This window comes from Mercurialis annua, linkage group LG6 (genome assembly GCF_937616625.2).
Source record: "Mercurialis annua linkage group LG6, ddMerAnnu1.2, whole genome shotgun sequence".
In the NCBI taxonomy this organism is placed as follows: domain Eukaryota; kingdom Viridiplantae; phylum Streptophyta; class Magnoliopsida; order Malpighiales; family Euphorbiaceae; genus Mercurialis; species Mercurialis annua.
Window position 1 is genome coordinate 11,997,098 of NC_065575.1, and position 26,731 is coordinate 12,023,828.

Here is a 26,731-nt window from a genome sequence, read left to right on the forward strand (position 1 = left end):
GAAATTACTAATTTTTTTTTTAATCTTAATGCTAAACAAATAGGTCGGGTCGAACCAGAAACATCAAAGGTTGGAGGACCTAGACACGGAGAGTGAGCCTCATTTAGAAGATTTAGCATTCAATTAAAAATTTTAAAAGTTTAATTTCATTATTCGACAGTTTAAATTTTTAAGAGTTTAATTTTCCCCAAATCTGCGTAAGTTCATCATTCGACAGTAACACCACAAATTCTAATTTTGATTCCGCAGAATGGGAAAAAATAACGTCGTTTCTGATGATGAAGGTACACAAAACCCTAGAATTTGTCCATCTTTTTTATTGTCGACTTCTATTTAGCTTTTTTTTTTCTTCTTCTTAATTTCTGCAGATGAGATTGAATACGAAGATGATGAGAGGGAAGCTGTGGAAGCTGGGCCCGCCGATGATGACGAGGATGAAGAAGACGGTATGCGATAATTTGATAGTATTTTAGTTCTTGCTGTTAGAGTTTGATTGTTCAACTTTTTTTAGTCTGTATGTAGTATTATAGTTGTGGTTTTGTTGCAGAGGAAGGGCAAGATGAGTATGAGAAGGATGATTTTATTGTGGATGATGTTGAAGAAGAAGACGGGGCTGACAGCGATGAAGAAAGACACAGGAAGAAGAAGAAAAAGAAGAAAAGGTTGTGTGCATGATTGAGGGAGTATTTAATTTTATTTAGTTTGATACATGTCATTACACTATGGTGTTTTTTCTGTCTAAAGCTGCTCTTTCAACTCTAATAGGGAAGCTGAGGATGTCCTTGATGATGAAGATTACGAGCTTCTTCGGGACAACAATGCCTTTCATCACCGTCCAAAGGTTGCTGCTTGTTCTTTTATGCTATCTCTGCCTTGAATGCTTATTCTGTTATTTACGAGTTTTCTACCTTATGTTTGATCAGGATAGCAAAAAATTTAAGCGGCTGAAGAAAGCGCAGAGGGATACTGATGACGAGCACTTTGGGCTTTCTGATGAGGAGTTTGATGGAAGTGGTAAGGGCGGGAGAACTGCTGAGGAGAGGGTTAAGCATGAATTATTTGGCCATGACGAAGGTGTGTATATAGATATCCTGTTCCTTTATATAGTAATCTTATATTTTTTTATTTCACAGCATAATCATGTACTGTGATATCGTAGGCGCACATCTTGAGGATATCGCTGAAGAGGACGAGCGGGTAGAAGAGGACGAGGATGAGGACATTGGTGATGAGGACGAGATGGCGGATTTTATTGTGGATGAAGAAGAAGTTGATGAGAATGGAGCTCCGATTAGGTATGATTTTACATGGCTTGTGTTGTATGCTTGGTCCTGCTGCATGGAAATGTCTTTAATCGATGTGCTTATTATGTAGACGCAAGAAGTTGAAGAAAAAGAAATCTCGGCAAGCATTTGGAATTGCCTCATCTTCTTTGCAGGAAGCTCATGAATTATTTGGGGATGTTGATGACTTGCTGCTTCGCCGGAAACAGGAGTTAGAATCTAGTGAGTGGAAGGAAACAAGATTGGATAAGGAATTTGAACCGACTATACTTTCTGAGAAATACATGACTGAGAAAGATGAGCAAATCCGGGTGATTGATATTCCAGAAAGAATGCAGGTTAATACATCTATATTTTGTATTTATTTTTCCTTTTGGTACTTTGTTTCGGATTGCATCATTTGAAGGAATCACCATCTGTTTTTTTTTTTTACATTTTAAATTTTATTCAGATATCTGAAGAAAGCACTGGTTCCCCTCCAACTGATACTATCAGTTTATCAAATGAGTGCAACTGGATACTTAATCAACTTGCGAGTGGTGTAGTGCCATTGTTTCAAGAAAGGGGATCCAGTAATGAAGGAAAGCATGTGCCTTTAGATAGGGATGACATCTGCCGGTTTTTGGAATTTCGCCATTTTCATAAGTTAGATGTAAGTATTTATCGATTTACATTGGAACTTTTTCTTATTCGTCTAAATATTCTATGCTTGTCTGTTATCATTTTCTATTATATTCTGTTCTAGGTCCCATTCATTGCTATGTATCGAAAGGAGGAATGTTTAAGCTTGCTGAAAGATCCAGAACAACATGAAGCTGATGATGATAGTTATGATAAGTCTGACAGACCACCTATGCTCAAGTGGCATAAGGTAATAGCTCGTCGTTGGACCTGCTGCCTTTATCATGCTTTAATGAACATAATTATGATAAGGATCAAGATTTCAAAATCTAATGCTTTTGTCCTTACTTTCTAGGTGCTTTGGGCAATTCATGACTTGGATCGGAAGTGGTTACTTCTTCAAAAGCGAAAGACTGCTTTAAAGTCGTACTATAATAAAAGATTTGAGGAAGAATCTAGGCGGATATATGATGAAACAAGACTTGATCTAAATCAGCAGCTGTTTGATTCTATTCTTACGTCACTCAAGGCTGCAGAATCAGAAAGAGAAGTTGAAGATGTTGATGCTAAGTTTAATTTACATTTCCCTCCAGGTGAGGCGGGTGTGGATGAAGGTCAGTATAAGAGGCCCAAAAGGAAATCCCAATATAGTGTCTGCAGTAAGGCTGGACTATGGGAAGTAGCAAACAAGTTTGGGTTCAGTGCTGAGCAACTTGGAATGGCCTTGTCCTTAACAAAGATGGTGAGTTCATATTGTTGTCGTTGCGGGCTTATAGAGATTAATTTTTTTTGCATTTATCTTATTCTCTTGTTGCGTTTAATTGTAGGGGAGCTTCGTGGAGAATGCAAAAGAAACACCAGAGGAGATGGCTTCAAATTTTACATGTGTGATGTTTGAAAATCCACAAGCTGTTCTTAAAGGAGCCAGACACATGGTACTTTTTGTTACCCATATTTGCTACAAATAAATGCCCATTAGATCCAAATATGAGCACTTCTTTTTATCTGGTATGTATTGGATTCTTTCAGGCTGCAGTTGAGATAAGTTGTGAGCCAAGTATCAGGAAACATGTACGTGCAATGTATGTGGATAATGCTGTTGTATCAACAAGTCCAACACCAGATGGAAATTCTGCAATCGATAATTTTCATCAATTTGCAAACGTGAAGTGGCTCAGGGAAAAGCCAGTGAACATGTTTGAGGATGCTCAATGGTTGCTTATCCAAAAGGCCGAAGAGGAGAAGCTTCTTCAAGTTACATTTAAGCTTCCAGAGAAAATAATGAATCAGTTGATTCACGACTGCGAAGAACATTATCTTAGTGATGGTGTTAGTAAATCTGCTCAACTATGGAATGAGCAAAGGAGTCTGATACTGAAGGATGCATTACATAATTTTCTGTTGCCTTCGATGGAGAAAGAAGCAAGATCCTTGTTGACGAGTAGAGCTAAAAATTTGTTGTTGTGGGAGTATGGGAAGGTTTTGTGGAATAAAGTTTCTGTAGGTCCATATCAACGGAAAGACAATGATATTTCTTCAGATGATGAAGCTGCTCCAAGGGTCATGGCCTGCTGTTGGGGCCCTGGAAAGCCAGCCACCACTTTTGTGATGTTAGATTCATCTGGCGAGGTGCTAGATGTACTTTATGCTGGCTCCCTTACATTGCGATCTCAAAACGTCAATGACCAACAACAAAAGAAACGTGACCAGCAGCTTGTTCTGAAGTTCATGACTGATCACCAGCCACATGTGGTTGTCCTAGGAGCTGTGAATTTGTCTTGTACAAGGCTTAAGGATGACATTTACGAGGTAATTTTTAGTTGACGCTATCTCAATTCTTTGAATTTATACAGAAAAATCGCTCCTTGAGTGCCATCCCTTCTTGATTAAATCAAATCTGAACTGGTTTTAGCTTCTTTAATCATGCCTGTCCTTTTCATAGTGGAAAACAATAGTTAGTGATGCAACATCTTGTTGCTATTACTTGAATTTGAGTGAGAACATTTCTTGAATTTACTAGAATGTTTGTGAAACTAGGCTTCCAGAGCTTGTATTTTTCTTGGCATTGATGTGTGATTCTTGATGGTTCCCTACTTGATTTAGAGCTAATGTTCAGCATTCTGAGTTTTTAAACATCAGCAGCTATAATCCTATAGCTTGAATAAGCTGTAGCTATCACACTTTCATTATCAACTAGATCTTTTGGCCCTTTTTAAGGAATTTCTTAGCATTTAGCTGCTTAAATGTGTTCTTCTTTTACTGAGTTTGCTTGACTCAGTCTTATAAGGTGGTTCTAATGAAGCATATCTTTTCTGGTGCATTTTTCTTTCCTCCAACCTTTATCAGATCATTTTTAAGATGGTGGAGGAAAACCCTCGAGATGTTGGACACGAGATGGATGAGTTGAGCATTGTTTATGGCGATGAAGCTTTGCCTCGCCTTTATGAGAATTCTCGAATTTCGTCTGACCAACTAGCTGGTCAGCCAGGTACCATGCTACATTGCTATTTTTTTTTTCAAATTTTCTGTTAGTGAAAACTATTATAACTTGGCTTGTTTCTTCAGGCATTGTTAGGCGAGCTGTTGCTCTTGGTCGTTATCTGCAAAATCCATTGGCAATGGTTGCAACACTTTGTGGACCGTCTAGAGAGATTTTGTCTTGGAAACTCAGCCCTTTGGAGAATTTTCTTAATTCTGATGAGAAATATGCAATGGTGGAACAGGTTATGGTAGATGTCACTAACAAGGTGGGCCTTGATGTTAACATGGCTACTAGCCATGAATGGTTGTTTGCCCCATTGCAGTTCATTTCTGGACTTGGTCCCAGAAAGGCAGCATCCTTGCAGAGGTCTTTGGTAAGGGCTGGAGCAATTTTCACTCGGAAAGACTTTGTGACAGTCCATGGACTTGGTAAAAAAGTTTTTGTAAATGCAGTTGGTTTTTTGCGTGTCCGGCGTAGTGGGCTGGCAGCTAGCAGCAGCCAATTTATTGATTTGTTGGATGATACTAGGATACATCCAGAATCTTATGTTTTAGCGCAGGAGATGGCGAAAGATGTTTATGAGATTGACAACGGTGATGCAAATGACGATGATGAAGCACTCGAGATGGCAATAGAACATGTTAGAGACAGGCCTAATTTATTAAAATCTCTTAAAATTGATGTTTATGTCGTTGATAAGAAGCGTGAAAATAAGAAGGAGACTTTGAAGGATATAAAAGGGGAACTGATACAGGGTTTTCAGGATTGGCGCAAACAGTATAAAGAACCTACCCAGGATGAGGAGTTCTACATGATTTCAGGTGAAACTGATGAAACCCTTGCTGAAGGGAGAATAATAGAGGTCACTGTTCGCAGATTGCAAGGTGGAAAGGCAATATGTGCGCTGGAATCAGGATTAACTGGAATACTCACGAAGGAAGACTATGCAGATGATTGGCGGGATATACCTGAGCTGGCTGAGAGGCTGCATGAAGGTGATATGCTAACCTGCAAGATCAAATCAATTCAAAAAAATAGGTATCAGGTATTCTTGGTATGCAAGGAGGGTGAAATGAGAAATAACCGACATCAGCAAGTCCGCATTTTAGATCCTTATTACCATGAAGATCGAAGCAGCCTGCAGAGTGCGCAAGAAAAAGCTCGCAAAGAAAAGGAGTTAGCAAAGAAACACTTTAAGCCTAGGATGATTGTTCATCCTCGCTTTCAGAATATAACAGCTGATGAAGCAATGGAGGTACTTTCTTGATACCTCGGGATTATATACTTTTATCTGATAAATCAAATTAACTTCAAATCACCTGTAGTCGTATGGGTTATTTGCCTGTGTATGGTTAAGCCCCTTGGTGCTAATGTATGTAGACTTCATCTCCTAGGAATAAATAATGCTAACAATGTCGTTCATGACCCCTAGGCAGCAATATTGTGTTTTTTTTCTGTCTTGTCGGTATCAACTTAATCTTCACTACCTTCCTTGGACGGGTAATGTTGTTGCATCTTGTGTAATCTTTTTCTTGCTGAACAAACGAAATGGTTTCTTGGTAAGCTTCTATAATAAATGACAAGTGTTGAATACTTGCCAGAGACTGTATACCTTTGGAGTGCATCCTTAGTGCATGAGGCTTCTAGTTTCACATGGGCCGAGGCCATTTGGTTACCTAAAATAATTTTTGCATTTCCAGTTAAACCTTTGGGTGTTGCAACCAAGCTATTGGACATTTGCTTTTTAGTTCCTTTGAAGATTTAACCATATTATGTGTAATCAGTTAGATAATGGTTGCTGACATATCCAGGCTGGTATTGTTCTCAGTAGCAACAATAAATTTAAAATAACCCTTGTATAGAATTAGATGCTTCATATATACATTTAATATAAATTTGTTCTCTTTATGATTATTAATATCATGGTCTTGAAGGGTTGGCATGCTATTAATGATTGTTCGTATCGATGATTTTTGATGACTTATCTTTATTACTTTCCTTGTTCTTTTTAATGATTGTTATTTGAACAAAGGGTCAACACGCCCCCTAAACTTGTGATACGGGGTCATCTAGCCCAATTTATACTTTTTGGAGCAACTAACCCCAAAACTCTTCATTTTTGGGTCAAATAACCCCATAATTTATATTTTTATTTTAAAAAACAGATTTAGGATAATTATATCGCAACAATTAGGGACGTATCTAATTACTTTTTTGCATCCCTCACCTCCGATTTGTATTTTACGCGTTTTGAAAATACAATTATGGGGTTACTTGACCCAAAAATGAAGAGTTTTTGGGTTAGTTGCTCAAAAAAGTATAAATTGGGTTAGATGACCCCGTGAAACAAGTTTAGTGGGCGCGTTGACCCTTTGTTCATTGTTATTTATATAGAACATGTCTTGCTTTTCTAAACAAATTGATGTTTAGTCTAAACACTTATTTTGCTATTGCCTTCCACAGTTCTTATCTGACAAGGATCCTGGGGAAAGTATAGTTCGTCCTAGTTCTCGAGGGCCATCGTATTTAACTTTAACTCTAAAAATTTATGATGGAGTTTATGCTCACAAGGATATTGTTGAAGGAGGAAAGGAACTCAAAGATATAACCAGTTTACTGCGTATTGGGAAGACCCTGAAAATTGGGGAGGACACTTTTGAGGATTTGGACGAGGTAAGTCTCTAATATGATTATGTGTATCCCAGTCCTGAGGCACTGGCTTAATTGGCTTATTGTTTTAGTTTATTTTAAATAGTTGTAAAAAGTATAATTTATGTGTATTGCCTTCTAAATGCAGCTAATGGACCGCTATGTTGACCCCTTGGTGGCTCATCTTAAGTCGATGCTAAGTTATCGGAAGTTTAGAAGGGGAACCAAAGCAGAAGTTGACGAACAACTCAAGGTTGAGAAGTTGGACTACCCAACAAGAATAGTTTATTCTTTTGGCATTGCACATGAGCACCCTGGCACATTTATTCTGACTTATATTAGAAGCACAAATCCGCATCATGAGTATGTTGGTCTGTACCCCAAGGGATTCAAGTTTCGGAAAAGGATGTTTGTAGACATCAATCGCCTGGTATCATATTTTCAGAGGCACATTGATGATCCTGTACATGAATCAGGACCATCAATTAGATCAGTTGCTGCCATGGTACCAATGCGAAGCCCAACAACTGGGGGCTCTTCAGGGGCAACTATGGGTGGTGGCTGGGGTGGTTCCACAAATGAAGGTGGTTGGAGAGGTCAATCTTTTGACAGAGATCGCTCCTCTATTCATGGTTCCAAGACAGGTAAGTGCGTATTGTTTTTTTATAGGATTTGAATTTGCCGTTGCCGTTTCATCCGTTATGTAGCTGTTATTTTATTTTGCGTTGGTATCAACCATTATCTATAGGTAATAGCGGTTATTGAAGCCGTTGTCTTTAGATGACAGTGTAGGAAAAAAACAATCTACAACTGATAGTTAATTCACATATTTTGTACCATGAACATATTATATTCTAATATTTTATTTAAATTTTATTGTCATGTATCTCTATTATGAGCTTATTTAATTATATTGTGAATATGATAACACAGTATTTTATTTCACTATAAAATAATAAATTAAGTATATATATTATAACTTTTTTATGACTCCTGAAAAATTTGTGCCTCGGTTGACTGTTAGTAACATGTTACTGATGTGTTTCCATTACATACGGCCGCGGCCATGATTTAGACCATGACTGTGATTTAAATCCATATTCAGTTCCTTACAGGCATATTTTTACACCAATTAACAATTGTTTTATTCTCTTCCTTCCATCCATTGTTTTGATTGGAGGTGCTATTTAAATCTTTACCACCAACCGGTTGGTTCCAATATCAGAGAGGCCTCCAGGTTGGAGTCTCCTTTTATATTACTAGACTGCCCTTATAAGCAAAAAAATGGAAACATTAATTATGGATGTAAATGAGAACTTAATTGATTTGAATGAAATCTGATTATCTGTTTGTATCGCAGATATCTTGTGTAGTCTTCAACTTTTCGTGAATAACTGCAACTATTCTGATTGGTGGTGCTTGCTCGAGTTCTTTTTATTTTCATTGATATGGTTTCTACCTACTTATATGAGATTAGATGACGAGTAATTGCTTATAAGTCCCTGCATTTTTCAAATTCAGCATGGGTCATCCTATGGTTAAAGTCATATATTCATACTCTGCTGCAATATTCCATTCGGCTTCCAAGTTAGGAGAAGTTGAGAATATGTAGCTGCTGCTTATTTGGATTTTGGTTCATAAAGTGTATCTTTTCTTTTTGTTTGTTATACAAATATTCAATAGGTCATGTAGCTTATGAATTAGTTAATAGCGAATTGTAAATCCATTTCTTAATTTAATCAATATTCTGTTTTGACAGGTCGAAACGATTATAGAAGTGGCAACAGTCGAGAAGGCCACCAAAGTGGATTGCCAAGGCCTTATGGCGGTAGAGGACAGGGTCGTGGCTCTTATAATAGCAAAGGAAATAGCACTGGCAGTGAGAGGCAAGATGGCAATTCCAAATGGGATTCAGTAGCCAAAGATGGTGATTCTGGCTGGGGGAGTTTCCCTGGTGCCAAGGTCCAGAACTCTCCTGGCAGGGAAGCTTTTCCTGGTGGATGGGGAACTGGTGGAAGTGGCAATGGCAGTGGCAGTGTCAGTGGGGGTGGTGGGAATTGGACTGGCGGTGGCTCTGACAATGTAAATTCTGGATGGGGTAGTAATTTTAAGAAAGCTTCCTCCGAGTCACGAGCTAATAGTGGCGGCGGCGGCAGTGGTGGTGGTGGTTGGTGAAGTCACAGATCTCACTGATTTTTCTTTCCTGGCGCTTATTGGGAGATTGTTTGTGGCTAAATATGGATTAGCGTAGGGATATGGTAAAAGCTGAAAACAAGGTTCGTTATCTCGACCCTGTTAATTTTGTGCCCTATGTAAATGTCGTGCTATTAAATCGATGGTGCATCTTTAGTCTTTATGTTGGTGCTGCAAATGAGACAACTCTTCCCTGACTGATTTGAATATATAAAGTCTTCTCGAGGCAAGTTACGACTGATGATTGGAGAGTTTTAAGAAGTATAAACGCATGGAATATTTGAAGTAGGGATGTCTGTTATTTATTACCCTCCGGTGAGAGAATGTTACTGAAAAAGGGATGGAAATCTGATATGTAGATGCAATTCTTCAGTTTGAACTTTTAATGATTTCTGTCGGTTGAATTGACATATTTATGATCTAACCTTGTAATGTTGGAATCGAGGCTTACAAGCATAAGGCTCGGTTAATTTTTTAGGGAAACATAGCATGTAAAATAGTAATGTGGATAAAGGCTGCATTAAATTTTGTGATTTGAGTTTCATTTTTAAATAGGACATGAAATCATATATCAATGTTAAAAATTTAGAATTACATTGTTGTGCAACAATCTGTTTTCATCATATCTATTAGTATATTTCTTAGTCTATTGGAATCTTTTTGGATGTAGTTCTCTTTTGGCTATTGTTGTCTTTGTAAAGTTTTTAGTGCATGTTTGTTTCGAATGAATTTTATTAAATTTTGTTATTTTTTTTATAAATGAATATAATTGTGTCTGGTTTTACTTAGAAATTCATTTATAAACTCTATTTTTTAATTTTGTAGAATTGATAATTACCTAGATATTGTGAATCAAATGAATCCTATACTAAAATTGAACCAAATAAAGGGTTAAATTCTAAACTGGTTTCGGTTTGTATCGAGTTACTAATTTCCATTTTTTCCCCATTTACTATTTTCCGGTGATCTCTTACCAGCAAGAAGCTTTAATAGTGTTACAGAGAGATAAAATAAATAGGAATCGCAGAAAAAAACTTCACCGTTTTGTCCAAAATCAAGGGCTAATAATCACCCACGGACCCTGACAAACCCCCTGATAAAAAAAAACGATCAGTAAATCCCCTATTCTTTGTGACGGCTGCACGTAAACCCCCTGAGCCCATTTCTCGCCGATATTTTGGCAAAATGATGACGTGGCACGATATATTCACTGACGGCTCTGCAAGTCACTCTGCATGCATGTCAGACATGTGTAAGAATGTGTAAGGCTGTGTAAGGTTGTGTCGGTTGACTTTTTTCAAAAAAAAAAAAAAAAAAAATCATTTTTGCCGCTCGGTTAAAAATCACTTTCTCTCCCTCTGTTCCCCCTCATTCTCTTTAATTGTCATATTTTCAAATATTTCATCCTGTCTTCGTCTTGTTCCTTTTTTTTTCGTTCCTTACCCTAGATCTACTACTCCTGCACTCTTATCGCCGTCCATCGTCTTCATCTTCTTCTCTTCCATCTTGTGTGTTATTTCGCCCCTATTCAGTTCTTCGTTTTTCTTCGTTTGCTTGTGGCCCTTTCTTGTCTAAATATTTTTCGAGGTCTCTGTTCTTTAACAGAAAATGGGATCCACAGAAATGAAAAAAATGGGAAAAGAAGACAGAAAAGGGAAGAAACGAAAAGGTATGTGTGTTTTTTTTCGCCGGAAGAATTTTTTTTTGAGTTGTGTTTGGTTCGTTGGTGATTGTTTTTGAATTTTATTGGTATTTTATTTCTTGTTCGTCATTGCCTGTTGTTTTGGTTTGGTTTTCACTGGTTCATTAATTAAAAATTGGTCTTTGTTTATTTGTTGGTTTGAGCAGCTTCTACTGAAGATTGTCTTTTTGAGGTCTTTGAAATTATTCTGAACTACAATGGACAGTTTGAAGACTTTGGTTATTTTAATGAGGATTTGGCTGTTAGAAAATTTCATATTGAGGATATAGGATTAAATAGTCTAGATAAGTGGTTACTTGAATTGAAGGTTGAGGGATTGTTAATGTATTATTGGAGGCGGGCTGGCATGTATACTGAAGAATTAATTCCCATGGAAAATGATGACCATGTCATGGACATGGCACTGGCTGGGACACAAGATGGTAGTGTTGATGTGTATGTTAGGAAGTTAAGCTGTGTTGACGTGTGCAACCTAAGGCCTGTATTTGGACACACATTATTTGAGTTGAAAGAACTTGAAGATGGGGATGATGCATTGGAGCAACAAGGTGTTGGTGAGGCTGAACCGGTGGGGGTGCTGCAGATTGAAGGTCCTGTGGAAGCAGTGGAGGTGCTGCAGATTGAAGGTCCCGGTGAACCAGTGGAGGTCCTGCATATTGAAGGTCAAGAAGAAGGTGAACCACTGGATTTGCTGCAAATTGAAGCAGTTGAAGAACCCTCGGAGGAGCAGCAGCAGATTGGTGGGTCAGACTGAAGGCCGAGACACTAGATTGACCTATTTTTGGGCCATATGAAACAACATTTGTAACCTTTTAGGTTAATATGTATGTTGCATTTTATATTATTAGTGACAATTTGGATTTTAGATCAAAATGAATGTTGATTACAAACTTGGAATGTATTGTTTGCTTATGTTATTGCTGTTTTGTTTTTAATATTGGTTGTTATTGTTATTGAAATTGAGTAAAGTTTGTAGTTATCGTCGTTCGGTTCGTTTGAAACGACCTACATGTTCCTTGAAACTGATAATTACATATGGACCCTATACTTTTATTTTATAATCCGCCATGGACCCTCATGTATTCTTACTGATCATCTTTGGACCCTTCAATAAATACGCACTTTTGAAATTTATTAAAACAACATTAACCCCTATCAATAATGAAAATTAGTCAACCATAAAGATACAACATATATCAATCAACCATTATATAAAAAAATTTCCAAAATAAAACAACTACGAATTACAACTATAATATTCATCAACGATACTACAATATTCATCAAGCAAAAAAATAAAACCTATACTAGAATATTCCAAATTACAACAGAAAACCAGAAAACATGTTGACTAAGGGCAGCGTTAAACATCATCTGCAGAACCAAGCTCCAACGATCGATATACCGAAATTTCCATCTTGATCAACCCGTCAGCAAAAAACTCTTGGTCGCTACTATCAAGAAGGAATCCTGTCAATGAACGGTAATACTTGTTGGTGTCTTGAAAATTCTTGGTAGAAGAATGAAACCTGTGCACTGACGATTCATCAAACTTCACTTCGATGTCATAAGGGCAGCTTCCGTTTGACAATGGCCCGAGACAAAACACTGTTATAATATTCCCATAAGAGCACTTCGTGTTGTTCAGAACAAACACAACGTCTGATTGTTGTTCTTGGAGAAGCAAACCCCTATCATGCATGTCCACAGAAACTGCAAATTTACGTCCAAAGGTAAATAGTGTGAGAATATCTTTATGCAACTCTTTGCAGTGAGCATAAATGGTTTCGGACGAGCCCTTCACATTGCACTCTGGAATCGGGCATGAACACTCTATAAAAGAGCAGTATTTCTCGTGATCTGTCTTCTCGTCGTAATTGAAGCTTTCTTGGCAACCATATACTCTGTTCTGGCAGTAAACCGTTAAAGACTCCACGACTGCTTCCATTATCTGACAGCGCATCGGTCCGATTGGCAAAGTGCAAGCATGACATTTACCCATCTTTACAGAGCAGGAGTTGCATGTTGCATGTCCATTCTGACACTGAAGAAAAGGAAAAGTTAGAAAATTAAGAATAACCTAAAGTGAATAAATATATAAATGATGTGGGGTCAAACCTGAATAATGGGAGGGCGTAGAGGTTCACAGCATACGGCACAGTCCATGAGTTCAAGATCAAACGAACGGACTGTATTATCAGGCATTGCTGCGTTGTTTTGAAGATGAAGGCGAAAGTGGATCACTTTAAGTATGAATGATAAGTGTCTTTGTGTGTGTTAGTAAGTAAGCATGATTACATATTTAAAGAAGTTGGATAGATGTCTTTTCATATTCTTCACTTAAGCGGTGTGTTGTTTCCCAAGTGAGTGGATGTCATTAATGACGATTTTGGTTAATGAAAGGGTATATTGGTTTCTTAAACAACATTAATGCTGATAAGACAAGTCAGTATGTATAATTAGCGATATTGGGCTGTAAAACATCATTAATAATTACTCTAGCATATTTAATTAATTGCTCTATCATAATTAAAAAAACACTGTCTGGAATTAAAAATTATTTAATTAATATATGTAGCATTACAACCCATAATAATAATGAAGCAACATCATTTAATAATTATTCAATTTTTCCTCATGCAATGCAAGCCTACACTGCATCCTGCAACTGCACAAGCAGCACAAAAACCAAACTTCATGTTCCTGGTTGACCTCTCCAAGTCTGCACACTTGACCTCCATGTCCTTGATCTGGCCCTTCAGTATGTCTATCTCCATAAAAAGTAGACCGCTTTCCTCAAACAAGATTCCATTTTCATCGCGATACATCTCAATGGACTCCTTCAATCCCTGATTTTCGTCTATGTACATTTCATGGGACTCCTTCAATCCCTGGAACTCGTCCTTTTTAGCAGCAAGCAAACTTTTGGCCTCCTCCAGTTCAACAGTCATGACATGGAGGTCAAGTTTCAAGTTTCGGACCACCGACATTTGGTAAGGCATGTCATTCTCTAGCCAGGCAAAAAAATTACACTGATTCTGGACAAATTTAGTTCGAAAAAATAAAAGGCGAAGTAAGGTCAAAAAATTAATGTAAATTACTTACAGTTTGAATTTTTTTGTAAAGCACATGAATTACTTACAGTTCGCTTTGAACAAGCGTAAAATCTTCGAGTGGGGTTCCTATCCGTTGAAGAAATCTGTAGGCGACATGGGATTCCGCAATCGCAAACCACTTGTGCAGCTACTCCTTCCATTTTTGGTTGTAATTTTTGAGTTGAGTTGTAAGCGTTAAACACTGGATGAGTGGGGCTGGATGAGTTGTAGGCGGATATTTATGGGCCACACTGTGGGCCAAGGATGATTGGGTTGTTTTTCATAGGGGCTAGGTCTGTTAAAATAATGAAATATTAGGGTCCATGCTTGATCATATAAGAAAACAAAAGGGTCCATGATTGATTATTGCTAATACATGGAGGGCCGTAGGATATTATACTTTCACTCAAGCGTATGACAATAAAAGACAACCATAATCTGGCACAATTAAAGACAATCATAAACCAACTTCATTTACAAATAAAAACCATTCAGAATAACATTTCCAACCATTTACATTTGCACATACACCACCGTACGCTTCTAAACACAACAAAGTTGGGGCATCTAGTAAAATATATCCATGTGTTGCCCAAAATAAAAAACGTTCCTTAACAAAAAGCACATGGTACAAAATATACATCCATCTGTTTTGTTGCACTACTTGTTCGTTGTTCGTTTCCTCAAACAGTCCCTGTATCGCGAAGGGACTTCTCGACCAGCAGGCCTCTTTCCTTTTCTCTTAGCAGCTCGAGCAGCTTGTGTAGAAGTGTCATGACTGGGTTCCCCTGCACCTTGCTGTTCAACCGAGGCTTGTTCTGTTGCAGAATAGGCTCCACTTAGGTGTACGCCAGACTCTCCTGTTGGGGCCTGCTCTCCAGTTCCAAACTCCCCACCTGGAACCTCCCCTGCATCTGGTGCTTCTCCCCCTGTTTCATCCCCTGCAGCTCTTGCTTCTGGCTGAGTGTCACCCCCACATGCAGCTTGGTCATTGTCCTTTTTGCACGTCCGTTTGTTGTGGCCAAATCGGTTACATTCACTGCATTTAACCTTCTGAAGCCCCTTACGTCCTAACTTTGCCCTCTTTGCATGGGCCTCCTGTACAGTCTGTTCATGTTGCTGCTCTAGCTCTTCCGCTTCCTTTCGTCTTACCGTCGATTTTCTACCCCGCTTCTTTGTTTGCACAGGCGAGGGAGGAACTATGATATGGAATGGATTTGGATCGGTTTCCCACATATCAGCCCCATTCAAAGGGTTGATAACATAGCTGTACACTTTTTGGTAGGTGGCTTTTGTGTAGCAGTCGTCCACATAGTTCTCTGGGACCTCATTGTTCTCATAAATACAGGGGCATGCGTGAACGCATGGAATCCCAGTGAGGTCCCAACGCCTACATGTGCAAGTCCTTTCATCCAAATTTACCACGAACTGACCTCCAGGACCTATAACTTGCACTTGAGGACTGCCGGCAGGGTGTGCGGTGTAATTCCAACCCTCTTCAATTATCTTGTCCAGTTTTTTCCTAATTTTAGGGCACAACCGCGAATTAATCTTGCTCCCAAAAATCTGTTTGTCATGGATCCGCTTCATCAGCTGAGTCCTAATCATTTCAAACATCGTCAAGATAGGTCTCGTCCTCGAAGTCAGTACATATTTATTGAAGGCCTCCGCTAAATTGTTCAGCAATATGTCACACTTGACTTGCGGCCTGAAATGTGCCCTGGACCAATGCTCCCTAGATCTCTCCTCAATCCAGTTGTAGCCCGCCGTATGAGTATTCTCCAAAACTTTCATGGCAGCATTCAATTTGGATGTGTAGGTTGCAATCCCAATGTTCCATATAAGCGGCTTTAAATGTTGCAAGTGGAAGGTGGTTCTGAAATTTGCCCACAGATGCCTCCAGCAATACCTGTGCTCTGAATGTGGAAAAAGCGCGTCCAGTGCATGTATGAGGCCCTGTAGAAGCACAAGTTAAAGACATTAACAAATGATCAACTGTGGACCCTAACGTTTAACAGATGATCAACTGTGGACCCTAACGTTTACTAAATGATCAACTATGGACCTTACTGATAAAAATGCACAACTATGGAAAGCAATTACCAGCTTATATAATCAATGTTCTGTTATGGAAAGCAATTACCTTCTGTTTGTCTGACATGAAGGTTGTCCTGTTGCCCAGATGCAAATCAGCCTTCAATAGCTCCAAAAACCACGTCCAGTTTTCAGTATTCTCAACCTTCACCCATGCCATAGCCAGAGGATACATGCAATCATTGGGGTCAATCCCAGTTGCAGATAGCAACTGACCCCCATACTTCCCCTTCAACCAGCAACCGTCCAGACAAACGATCTGCCTCAGCCCATTCCGGAAGGCATTCTTCATTCCAGCCAAGCACATGTACATACCCGCAAACTTTCCTCGAGGTTCTTTAAAATCCACTGTGCTCCCCGGATTGGTTCGAAGGACCTCCCTTCGGTAGTCATACAACTTAGCATACTGCCCATCCTCATCCCCCTCCAATTTTCTTACAGCCCTGAGTCGTGCTCTTCGTGCCGTCTGCACACTGATCTTCTGCTTCAGCTCCCGTGCAATCTTAGCAACAAACTGCTCAGGGTTGTAATCTGGATTGGCCCTAAACTCCTCCAAGAAACTCTCAGCCAGATAGGCACTGGTCATGTGGAAATTCGATCTTCTCTTCGGGCAAGTGTGTACCAAGTTCAGGGTCTTCACTAGGAATGTTTCATCATCCGGATCTGACATGTTTTGCTTGGATGCAAATATTTCAAACCGACACTTAGGTACATTGTCACTCTTGTCAAAGCACTTAGCCCTAACACGGGTCTTCTCGTTGACAGGAAAATGCAGTTGATACCTGTGTTTGATGCCCCACTGCCTACATGCTTTCTTGAATTGCTCTCTGTTCACAAATTGCAATCCATTCTTGAAGGTTGGATTTTCCATCTCTTTCTCCTCGTTGAACATCCTGAACTTCACCCGACCGTCACCGTCAGACTCGGAAGCCGTGTTGTTATCATCTGAAGCAATGTAGTCCGAGTCTACCTCCTCCTCCTGCTCGTCAGCTTCTGGATGTATAGTTCTATCAACGCCCCCCGGGCGAAATTCTGCCTGACTCTCTCCCCTTGGTCTCCCACCAGATCTCTGTGAAGATCCAACATCTACATCATCCTCATGTTGGGCATCTGGTCCCTCTTCAAAATATTGGCCCGTCGATCTAAGCTCCGTTATCAAATCGTCATCGTCGTCCCATATGTCGTAGTCTGGGTCGACGATGTAATCATCGACATTTAGCTCGACGTCGTCAAGAGTTGGCTTCTCACCCTCATTCTTCCCCCTTTGACCGGATTGTTCCTCTGCTTGAACCTCATTTTGGTCATCGTCATCAAACAGCCCCTCCATGCCCTCTAGCTCCTCAGCCATATGATCAAATAGACCCTGTGCCATCCTCTCTAGAGTTGAAGGGGGACAATCTGGCCCCCCTTCTGGCACCTCCCCCTCTTCAGTAACCTCTGCCCCCTCAGACTCCTTCTCTGTCCCAACCACTTCTTCATGTTCATTTAAATTTAAACCCTCTGCCACCCCCTCCTGCGCCTCATCCAGCCCCTCCTGAACCTCATCCAGCCCCTCCTGCACCACATCAACAAACGGGTCAGGCTCCCAAGCATCTACAACTGCAGCCTGCACACCCTCTTCCAGCCCCGCTACTGCATCCTCCGGCTCCAATGCATCTATAACTGGTGCCTGCACATTGTTGCCGTGCCACTCGATCAACAAAACCCCCTCAATTTCTGGTAAAATCACAGGTGGCCCCTGAACTTGAACTGGTATATTCACCTCTTCCCCTGGCCCAGCCTCCGGGTCCACAAGCTCCTCGATAACAACAGTACTAGGGGGAAGAGGAGGAGGCTCCAAGTCAAGCTTAATCTTTTCATGTAACTCTTTAATGTCCTTGACAGAATACTCCCTTACGTATACCTCAACAGACCCTGCCTTCAATCCTGTCACAGCCATTTCCCTGAAATCTTGTTCATGGTTTATCGCCTTTATCCCATCCCGGTATTCGATTCCCTTCGGACACCAATGGTAATCAACAATGGCTTTTCCGCCGTATAGCCTCCTACACCATTTGTCAAGGTCGGACATTTCAATCTCACCAATATGGTATATCCTACTTTGAACTTCCCCACCATAATAGGCCAAGTCACCAAGATCCCCATGGTGATGTAAATTAATCTGGAATAATTTGCCCCCTCCTGGTGAAACTGCAAAAAGAGAAAATAACCAATGCATTCATTTCTAAAGCAAACCAACAAACCGCACAATTGGATACACTCACCAACATAACAACGACAATAAATTCTCTATATCCTAAACAACCAACACAGCAACAATATTTAATTTTAAACAGGAACAGACCAACAATAAACTATTCATAAAGCCAACACACCACAATAAAGTATTCACAAAGCCAACACAAAATCCAAATTTTCACCAAAAGCAAGCATATAAAGAAATATTATCACAAATGGACCCACAAAAATCATACTTCATTTTCAGCACACCAGTTCAACATAAGTGGTCCTAGAGGTTATGAGGTCAACATTTACAAAAGTTTCGTACCTTCGACTACTTCTTGACTGCTTTCACTATCAGTATCATGGAGTTGTAAAGGGTTATCTCGACTATTTGACCCTTTTTCCCATCTCTTGTCTCTTTCACTTTGCCTTTCCCGCTCCCTTCGCTCTCGTTTTCTTTTCCCCATTTTTTCCCTTTACACCTGCCAACCACAAGCCTGTTAAAGTTATACATTACACGAACCAAATAACATAAACACAAACCCATTTTCAAAAATTCAAAAAAATTTCCATTTTCAAGAAATTATAAAATGTTACATACCCAGTTGCTAAGAAACGAAGAAAACCCAAGAAGACGATCAAGAAACCAAACCCTAACAGGAAACTAAGAAGGCGACGAAGAAACGATCAAGGCGAAGAAGAAACGAAGTAGGTACACGAAAAGAACAGAAAGGACGTTTTTTTGGGACAGAAATAAAATCAAATAAACTAAGGGAGAAGAAGAGGGAAAAGTTAAAAATGTTAGAGAGAGAAAGTGATTTTTAACCGAGCGGTAAAAATGATTATTTTTTTTTTTTTTTTGAAAAAAGTCAACCGACACAACCTTACACAGCCTTACACATTCTTACACATGTCTGACATGCATGCAGAGTGACTTGCAGAGCCGTCAGTGAATATATCGTGCCACGTCATCATTTTGCCAAAATATCGGCGAGAAATGGGCTCAGGGGGTTTACGTGCAGCCGTCACAAAGAATAGGGGGTTTACTAATCGTTTTTTTTTTATCAGGGAGTTTATCGTAAGGTACCCCTAAAGTCAAGGTCCGTGGGTGATTATTAGCCAAAATCAAGTGTTTGTTTTTTGTTTTTTCAGCTTATACACTCTTTAAAGAGGGCTCTCTCAAGATTGAATTGTTGCAAATTTGCAATTGCGGCATCCATTTTCTCCAAGATCACTGAGCTTTTTTTTTATCTACTAATCACTACACTTGTTCATAAACTAGGCTTTCACTATTTTTAATGCAAGTCTAAGACTGGCTCGACCATGAGCTCCGTTCAGGTTTTATATTTAGTTTTTCTTAGTTCCAGAAAAATAATATTTAGGATTTTTTACACAACTATTTCACATTTCATGTTATGTGTTTGCAAAACGATTGCAGGTTTTAATTAATAACATTGATAATCGAGGTATAAACATGCAACTTTCTCTCTTTTTCTTTTCATATCTATAGTGTTTTTTATTTTTTATTTTTACTTAACAACAAATTTTCACCATTAATGTGTATAAAAATCATCTTTAGAGATATAAATAATTTTGTGATTTATATCTATATTTTTACTATAAATGGTTGAATTTTTGCATTTTTTTAAATTATATCGCACGATTTGTTTATGATGGTTGATTGCTGAATTATTATAATATTATAATGTTGATCTTCGATTGACATTTAGTTGATCTTGCTAATATAATTGAGGTGGTTTCTGGTTGATTTTAGAATTAGTGAAGAAAACGGCAGTGTTATGTAAAATAAATTAAATTGAGACGGAATATTGGTACATTAATTGTTGGGTGATATTACTTGTTCTTATATTGACGAAGAAAACTACAATGTACATGAAAAAGAATTGAAATTAAATATCTTGTAAACAAATAAGTGCATAAAAATTAGGCTTAAATGCATAAAAAATCACCAACTTTCGCGTGTTTTTGGTATTTAACATGAACTTTTAATTTTGGCATAAAAATACACGAACTATCTGATTTTTGCAATAATAACACAAACATAATTTTAGGCATAAAACGACACCGTTTTTCTCCTAAAACGGCACCATTTTTGCCTTAAAACGACATCGTTTTTTGAAAAAAAATGCAAACTTGGTCTTATATGCAAAAAATTGATAGTTCATGTATTTTTACACCAAAATTATAAGTTCGTGTTAAATACCAAAAACACGAGAAAGTTGGTGATTTTTTGTGCATTTAAGCCTAAAAATTATTAGTAGAAGATAATAAAAAAAAGTTGAAAAAGTGAGTCAGTGTAAACTGTCCTTTTTTATATGAAGAAAAAAGAAAGAAAAAATATTTGAAAATTCAAATTATTCAGTTTGTTACAGTTTTGATTGATATTTGAGTGATCTTTAATTAATTTTTAAAACTAATGAGATACAATACTTTACATGAAAAAAAAATAGTCAAAGTAAAACACATAAACAAAAAATAAAAAAGTTTAAATATATGGTAAATAATAAATGCAATAATATAACATAAAAAAATTGAAAAAATTAAAAAAAATTGAAAAACAAAATTTTGTATAGAAAGTAATTTTTTTTTTAAAACAATAAGCTATAAAGGGAAAAAATGGAGTATAAAATATAAATATTTTTGAAGGGTAGTAGAAAAGAAAAGGTTGTCAAAAAAATAGTAAATCTAATAAAAAGTCTTATATTTAGTACTTAAATTCGACGGTTCATTATATTTTGTAGTATAAAATGTAAAGATTTTTGAAGGGTAGTAGAAAAAAAAAGGTTCTCAAAAAAATAGTAAATCTTATAAAAAATCTTATATTTAGTAAAGCTGCAGCTTCTCCTGTTACTCCTTAGAAGTTTCGGGTCGGTCCATTATTTTTTTGGGGAGCCGGGCTTTACATGGAAAATTTAAGAAGTTTAAGTCCGCTCATAAAAATTTACACTATCATGAGTTCATGTTATGTTTGCAATTGAAAAAATTTTTCCAAATCCAGCCAAAGGTGCGCGTGTTTGAAAGTAGGGGTGTAATCTAGTAGAGCTAACTTGCGAGCTACTTGGGATTGGCTCGAAATATACTCGAAATCGATTCGACTCATATCGAGTCGAGCTTGAACTCCAAAATTCTTGACTCGATGACCTCGCGGGCCTAATCGAGTTTTAATTAATTTATTTTTTTAATCTTTATTTATATGTATTTAGAATAATACCTTTATTTGTATGCTAAAATTTAATTTTTAAATTTTTATATAGATAATCGAGCTCGAGTCTCTATTATGCTAACGAGTTTGAGCTCAAACTCCTAAAATAAAACTTGATCGAGTTCGAGTCGAATTGCGATCTTCAGATTTTAGAGTCGAGTCGAGCTCGAACTTGGCAGTGTGTGGACTCGACTCGATTCGGTTATACCCCTATTTGGAAGGACCAAGTGGTTTATGAACATAAATAGTTCTTTTTTCTTTTTGATAATTTGAGGAGAGGAGTGCTTGCGGGAGAAATTAAATCCACAACCTAGAAGAATACTGCTTACGCTTATACCATTTTAGCTATTAGTTTTACTAACCAATGATCAAAATAAATTTCTGCAAGCAATCCTTTTTTCACGGGATGCAGGGATTATATTTGAGCAAGCGTATCAAGAAGTTAAATGACACTTGTTGATTATCCCGTTACTCCCAATTTGGTTCAATTTTAATATAGCAATCATTTCATCTACATATAAGTCAAATTATACATATATATATATATTCAAAAAATTGAATTACTAATGAATGCCTAGATAAACTAAATACAACTACATCCATTCAGAAATAAGCTTTATAAAACTTTACCATATTTTTTATAATTAAAAGTGAATACCCTCCACACTATGCAATTACATGTTTTTAGAAGACTGGATAATCCGTATTCTATATGTTATCAAACAAGAATTTTAATGCTGTGTGCTCATCTCGATGGCCTGCTGATGCCATGAGAAATGCCACAGCTACCATAAACATCAACAGCATGCTCACGAGATATACGTATGTCTGCCGTGAAGACCTCCTGAACTCTCCGAATAAAAGTATCCCCCAAAACGTCGAAACGAGTGGCATCGCCTGAACTCGTCAACTCAAATCAAATAATCAATAATTGGAAAAAGGTTCATTCATTAGCCACTTTCCGAGTTTATTAGCTCAAGCTGAAATGTACTAATATTAAGTTGCAGAACTAACCTGAACAGCATCTGCAGCTGCATATCCTGCAGCTTCGCCACCCATAAACTGAAGACCGTTTCCAATCCCACATAAGAGACCAGCCAATAAGGCCCAGCCTCTGCCATTGTGGTCTTTTATATAAGTCCTTAGTGACGATTTTGGTAAGCTCAGCACGGGATTATAAAGGAAGGCAACGTTGAGTATGATGGCAAGAACAAAACAAGAAACTGAGAACCAGAAAAATGTAGTATAGACAACCAATTTAGCTGCTCCAATCTTTAAGGTGTGCCATTGATCGTTTGTTGCCAAGTTGAAAGCTGGTGAGAACATAGAAAAACATATACCAGCAAAGAGTGCTATGACGAGTCCGATTAAAGTGCTCTTTCCAAATACCTGTCGCGTTGTAATGATCTTTATAAAGCAGACATCAATATGTAGTTGCATGAGTGATTTCTATACTATAGCCTATGAGATCATATAGTTTTGCACCAAATTAATTAGAAAAGCATTAAGGAAATGAAGGGCAACAACAATACTTCTCAAGTTAATAGTGCAAAAAATGATGGAACTACCGACCTTAATAGCTCTTTTATTCTCGAGCTTTAAAAGGAAGTCTGCTGTTCCAAAATTCGCCTTCTCCGAGGAACCTTTTTCGTTCTCCAAATCCTGCATCTCTGTAGATAAATCAAAAAAGGAACAAAAGGGACAAAATTTACCTACAAAGTGAGGCAAAAGAATCTAGAAATGTGAAGTTTAAAATGATGGAGTAGTACCTGCAGGCCTGGTAAAAGGTTAGTCTTGGTGGCAGCAGATAATCCGATAAGGAAGAATTAGCAAAGTAGGTTAACTTATGGCAGAGTGTTAAATAGAAAAAACTGTGACATGTATGATACTAATTGAGGAGGAGACACAAAGGGCATACTCTACTACAAGCTTGTAATCGCCGCACAAACTGTTAAGCTTTTCCCTGTTATCAGCTGCATTGGATGAGTGAACAGCCGAAGCAAGGCAGACTGCAATCAAGAAGCAACACACACCGGAAAATAGGATCTCGGCCTTGTTAATTTTGTCATCTAAGAAGTAATTCAAGGTTGTTCCTGTTACAACCAAATCGAAGTTCAGAAAACATAACGACCAGTCTAGTGATATGCAGCAAACTGCAAATCAAACCTCTTTTCGTCATGACAAACCTATTACAACAGTCGTGCTACCAGTAATCACTTCCGTCACCGATAAACCAACAAATGCCAAAGCGTACTGTGTGCATAGATTTCCAAGGCTAAGCATCAGACCACCAGCCATTGCAAACATGACTGAAGGCCAGTTATCCTGCACCAATCATCCTAGGATATTCACATACTGCAGGTAAGTGGCGTTACGCATCTCACAAAAGAGGCGAAAAAGCAACGACATAGTATTAACAAACAACGCGGAAACTAAAAGGCCACCAAAAACATTGGATTAACTTACACTGAGCTGAAAAAGTTGATTGAGAAAATTCGGGGTATCCGGTGTGCTGTTGCCTATTTGGCCGAATGTTAACGCGAAAAAGGAAGCAGCGAGGAGATTTGTGACTGAATAATCGAGGTAAGTGTGCTGGGGAAGACGGCCTCGTCTTTCTAGGAAAGCGAAAATAGCAGGCCATGTACCTAAGCAAAACAAAGAAAGCAGCATACATGCTATGGCTCCTGCTTTACTTTCCACCAAATACATTTGCAGCCTGCTGCCTAGGTAATCCTGCAAAACCAAGTTGCAATTCAGTCACTCATACATCATGATGCCTCTGTGAAGCTAAATTAAGCAAATTCTTGAATTATATTGAAGAGCTTACTGAGATCAAATTCTTAAACTTCTCAATCACTTGGCCAATAACATCCAATAAAAAAAGAAAATTACCATTATTGAACATTCAAATTAGGATAACAAAATGATAACTGGAACTAGAAATGCAAACAAGAAGATCATCAGTTAAATAATTACCTCATCAATGAACAAGCTGTCCATAACAAGAACAATGAATGGCCTTTTCATTGGTTAGTCAACATCATGTTATTTATTTGTCCCCATGTTTAGCTCTGCTGGCAAGGAAGTTGACGGAAATAAAGTGAGAGAAGGGTTTTTGATAAAAAAGTTCCCCTCTACAAAGGCTAATTCGGATTTTGTGCCCCAGAACACAAAAATTACATTTTTGTTGGGGCCCACGCTGCCCGTAAAGAGCCATTGCGGGCAGCAAACTGGCCCGCAATGAGCCTTTGCGGGCCAGTTAATCACCCTGATTCAGGGTGATTAACTGGCCCGCAAAGGCTCATTGCGGGCCAGTAATTAAATTCCCTGCCACATGGCAGGGAATTTAATGTCGCCCACAATGGCTGTTTGCGGGCGACATCCCCTATATAAAGGGGGTGTGTGGTGAATTGTTTCACCACACTTACACTACAAGTAAAAAATATTGTTTTAGATTAGTTTCGGCGGATTTGGAGTAATTTGGCGGATTATTTTTTGAGCTTAACCGGATTATATTGGAGCTTAATCGGATTATTTTGGAGCTTAAAAATTTTATTATTATTATTTTGTAGATAATTTTTATTTATAATATTTTTATTTTTATTTGTTAAGTTTTTTTAAAAAATTAATAACAAAATAATTTATATATATTTTTTTAAATAATTATTATAATATCTGCTGCCAATGATTGGGGGAGAGAATCTCCCCAATCATTGGCTTCTTAAGCAGCCCGCAAAGAGCCATTGCGGGCTGCTTAAGAATTAATCCAGCAGTTAATCAGCTGGATTAACTGGCCCGCAATGGCTCTTTGCGGGTCAGATTTCTGCCCGTAAAGAGCCATTGCGGGCAGCGTGGGCCCCAGGCACAAATTGAGAAATTTTGTGCTCTGGGGCACAATAAAGGAATTTTCCCTATAAGGGGGAAACATTTTTGTCAAAAACCCGTGAGAGAATATATCAGTGACAGTAAGGTAGTGTTTAATTTAATTCTAATTTATTAACGAATATTTTGAAATAAAGTTTAAAAAAAAAAAATTTGTAAAAATGATATTTATGTTTTGTGTTCTATAAAGAAAAATATTATTTTTATTTTTATTTTCGAAAAATAAATATTATCATATCTAGAATAATTATAATTTTTAAAAGTATCAATTTATCTATTTTTTTAGGGGTGAGTACGGATCCTGGATATCTCCAAAACCGAACCGAAAAACGAACTGAAAATATCCAAGACCGAAAAATATCCGTTGACCATTGACTTTCTCCGAACCGAACCGAACCAAAAATTGTATTGGTACGGTTATGGACTTTAGGTAAATAACCGTACCGAGAACCGGACCGAACCGTAACGAACCGAAGAACCAAACTTATAACCGAAGAACCGAAATTTAATATATATATATATATATATATATATACATATATATATATATATATATATACATATATATATATATATATATACATACATATATATATATATATATATATATATATATACATACATATATATATATATATATATATATATATATATATATATATATACGATTTTATTTTTAATTTAATTATTACATTCATATTACATTTGAATTACTAAATATTAAAATTATTTTGTAACCTTAAAGAATATAAAAACTCTAACTAATTTAATAATGATTAAATAAAACACGATCATATAATTATAATAAATCTAATTAATGTTATAATCTCTAACTAAAAAATATATATTAAACTAATTATTTTAGAATTCTAATTAAACTGAACTATATATAACATAGTTAAAATAAACTAATATTCTAATTAATTGTCTATTAAATACTTATAAATTAAATTAATCTACTTCTGATCTATATCTATATATTTATATAATTGAAAGGACTAAAAGAGTATTCTCACGAGTTTTCAATTTAGATAAAATATTTATTTATTTTTTAAAGTTATTTTTAATAGGTAAGTCTTATTAATATTCTAATTTGAATAAAATACTTATACTAAAAGAGCATTTTTATGACTGCCAAATTGAATTATCCAATGTTTATAAGCTAATTTATACTCTATATAAAAGCACGGATTTTTTTTTTGGGGGGGGGAGGCAAATTTACTGAATAATCCTTTTCAGTTCACTACTAAATAAAAGTTGTATAGTCATTAACTAATTAGTTAT

General features: G+C 37.4%; 7 protein-coding genes across 7 annotated transcripts; 2 read left to right on the forward strand and 5 right to left on the reverse strand.

Annotated features, from left to right (window-relative positions):
- Window positions 1-50: 50 nt before the first annotated feature.
- Window positions 51-9,822, forward strand: LOC126653946 (transcription elongation factor SPT6 homolog). The gene is made up of 17 exons (XM_050347951.2): window positions 51-284; window positions 369-446; window positions 548-662; window positions 766-841; window positions 924-1,074; window positions 1,160-1,295; window positions 1,375-1,621; window positions 1,735-1,935; window positions 2,029-2,154; window positions 2,260-2,646; window positions 2,732-2,839; window positions 2,934-3,713; window positions 4,251-4,392; window positions 4,470-5,641; window positions 6,850-7,059; window positions 7,184-7,679; window positions 8,795-9,822. The coding sequence occupies exons 1-17, from the start codon at window positions 251-253 to the stop codon at window positions 9,208-9,210; spliced, it is 4,875 nt and encodes a 1,624-aa protein (XP_050203908.1). The 5' UTR covers window positions 51-250; the 3' UTR covers window positions 9,211-9,822.
- A 772-nt stretch (window positions 9,823-10,594) lies between these two features.
- LOC126688316 (uncharacterized) lies at window positions 10,595-11,847 on the forward strand. The gene is made up of 2 exons (XM_050382968.2): window positions 10,595-10,897; window positions 11,077-11,847. The coding sequence occupies exons 1-2, from the start codon at window positions 10,837-10,839 to the stop codon at window positions 11,682-11,684; spliced, it is 669 nt and encodes a 222-aa protein (XP_050238925.1). The 5' UTR covers window positions 10,595-10,836; the 3' UTR covers window positions 11,685-11,847.
- Window positions 11,848-12,293: 446 nt separating this feature from the next.
- LOC126687586 (E3 ubiquitin-protein ligase SINA-like 10) lies at window positions 12,294-13,135 on the reverse strand. Its single transcript, XM_050382145.1, has 2 exons — window positions 13,049-13,135; window positions 12,294-12,974 (listed from the first exon to the last, which is right to left on the reverse strand). The coding sequence occupies exons 1-2, from the start codon at window positions 13,133-13,135 to the stop codon at window positions 12,294-12,296; spliced, it is 768 nt and encodes a 255-aa protein (XP_050238102.1).
- A 378-nt stretch (window positions 13,136-13,513) lies between these two features.
- Window positions 13,514-14,186, reverse strand: LOC126654068 (uncharacterized). Its single transcript, XM_056106329.1, has 2 exons — window positions 14,073-14,186; window positions 13,514-13,968 (listed from the first exon to the last, which is right to left on the reverse strand). The coding sequence occupies exons 1-2, from the start codon at window positions 14,184-14,186 to the stop codon at window positions 13,555-13,557; spliced, it is 528 nt and encodes a 175-aa protein (XP_055962304.1). The 3' UTR covers window positions 13,514-13,554.
- A 425-nt stretch (window positions 14,187-14,611) lies between these two features.
- On the reverse strand, window positions 14,612-17,549 carry LOC126687587 (uncharacterized). The gene is made up of 2 exons (XM_050382146.2): window positions 16,169-17,549; window positions 14,612-15,981 (listed from the first exon to the last, which is right to left on the reverse strand). Exons 1-2 carry the CDS (start codon window positions 17,489-17,491, stop codon window positions 14,686-14,688), a joined length of 2,619 nt encoding a protein of 872 aa, XP_050238103.2. The 5' UTR covers window positions 17,492-17,549; the 3' UTR covers window positions 14,612-14,685.
- Window positions 17,497-19,123, reverse strand: LOC130014756 (uncharacterized). Its single transcript, XM_056106330.1, has 4 exons — window positions 18,944-19,123; window positions 18,668-18,824; window positions 17,627-18,309; window positions 17,497-17,577 (listed from the first exon to the last, which is right to left on the reverse strand). The coding sequence occupies exons 2-4, from the start codon at window positions 18,807-18,809 to the stop codon at window positions 17,497-17,499; spliced, it is 906 nt and encodes a 301-aa protein (XP_055962305.1). The 5' UTR covers window positions 18,810-18,824; window positions 18,944-19,123.
- Window positions 19,124-22,167: 3,044 nt separating this feature from the next.
- Window positions 22,168-24,496, reverse strand: LOC126653799 (ureide permease 1-like). The gene is made up of 7 exons (XM_050347735.2): window positions 24,393-24,496; window positions 24,032-24,298; window positions 23,752-23,890; window positions 23,444-23,658; window positions 23,138-23,233; window positions 22,580-22,954; window positions 22,168-22,462 (listed from the first exon to the last, which is right to left on the reverse strand). The coding sequence occupies exons 1-7, from the start codon at window positions 24,468-24,470 to the stop codon at window positions 22,274-22,276; spliced, it is 1,359 nt and encodes a 452-aa protein (XP_050203692.1). The 5' UTR covers window positions 24,471-24,496; the 3' UTR covers window positions 22,168-22,273.
- Window positions 24,497-26,731: the final 2,235 nt, after the last annotated feature.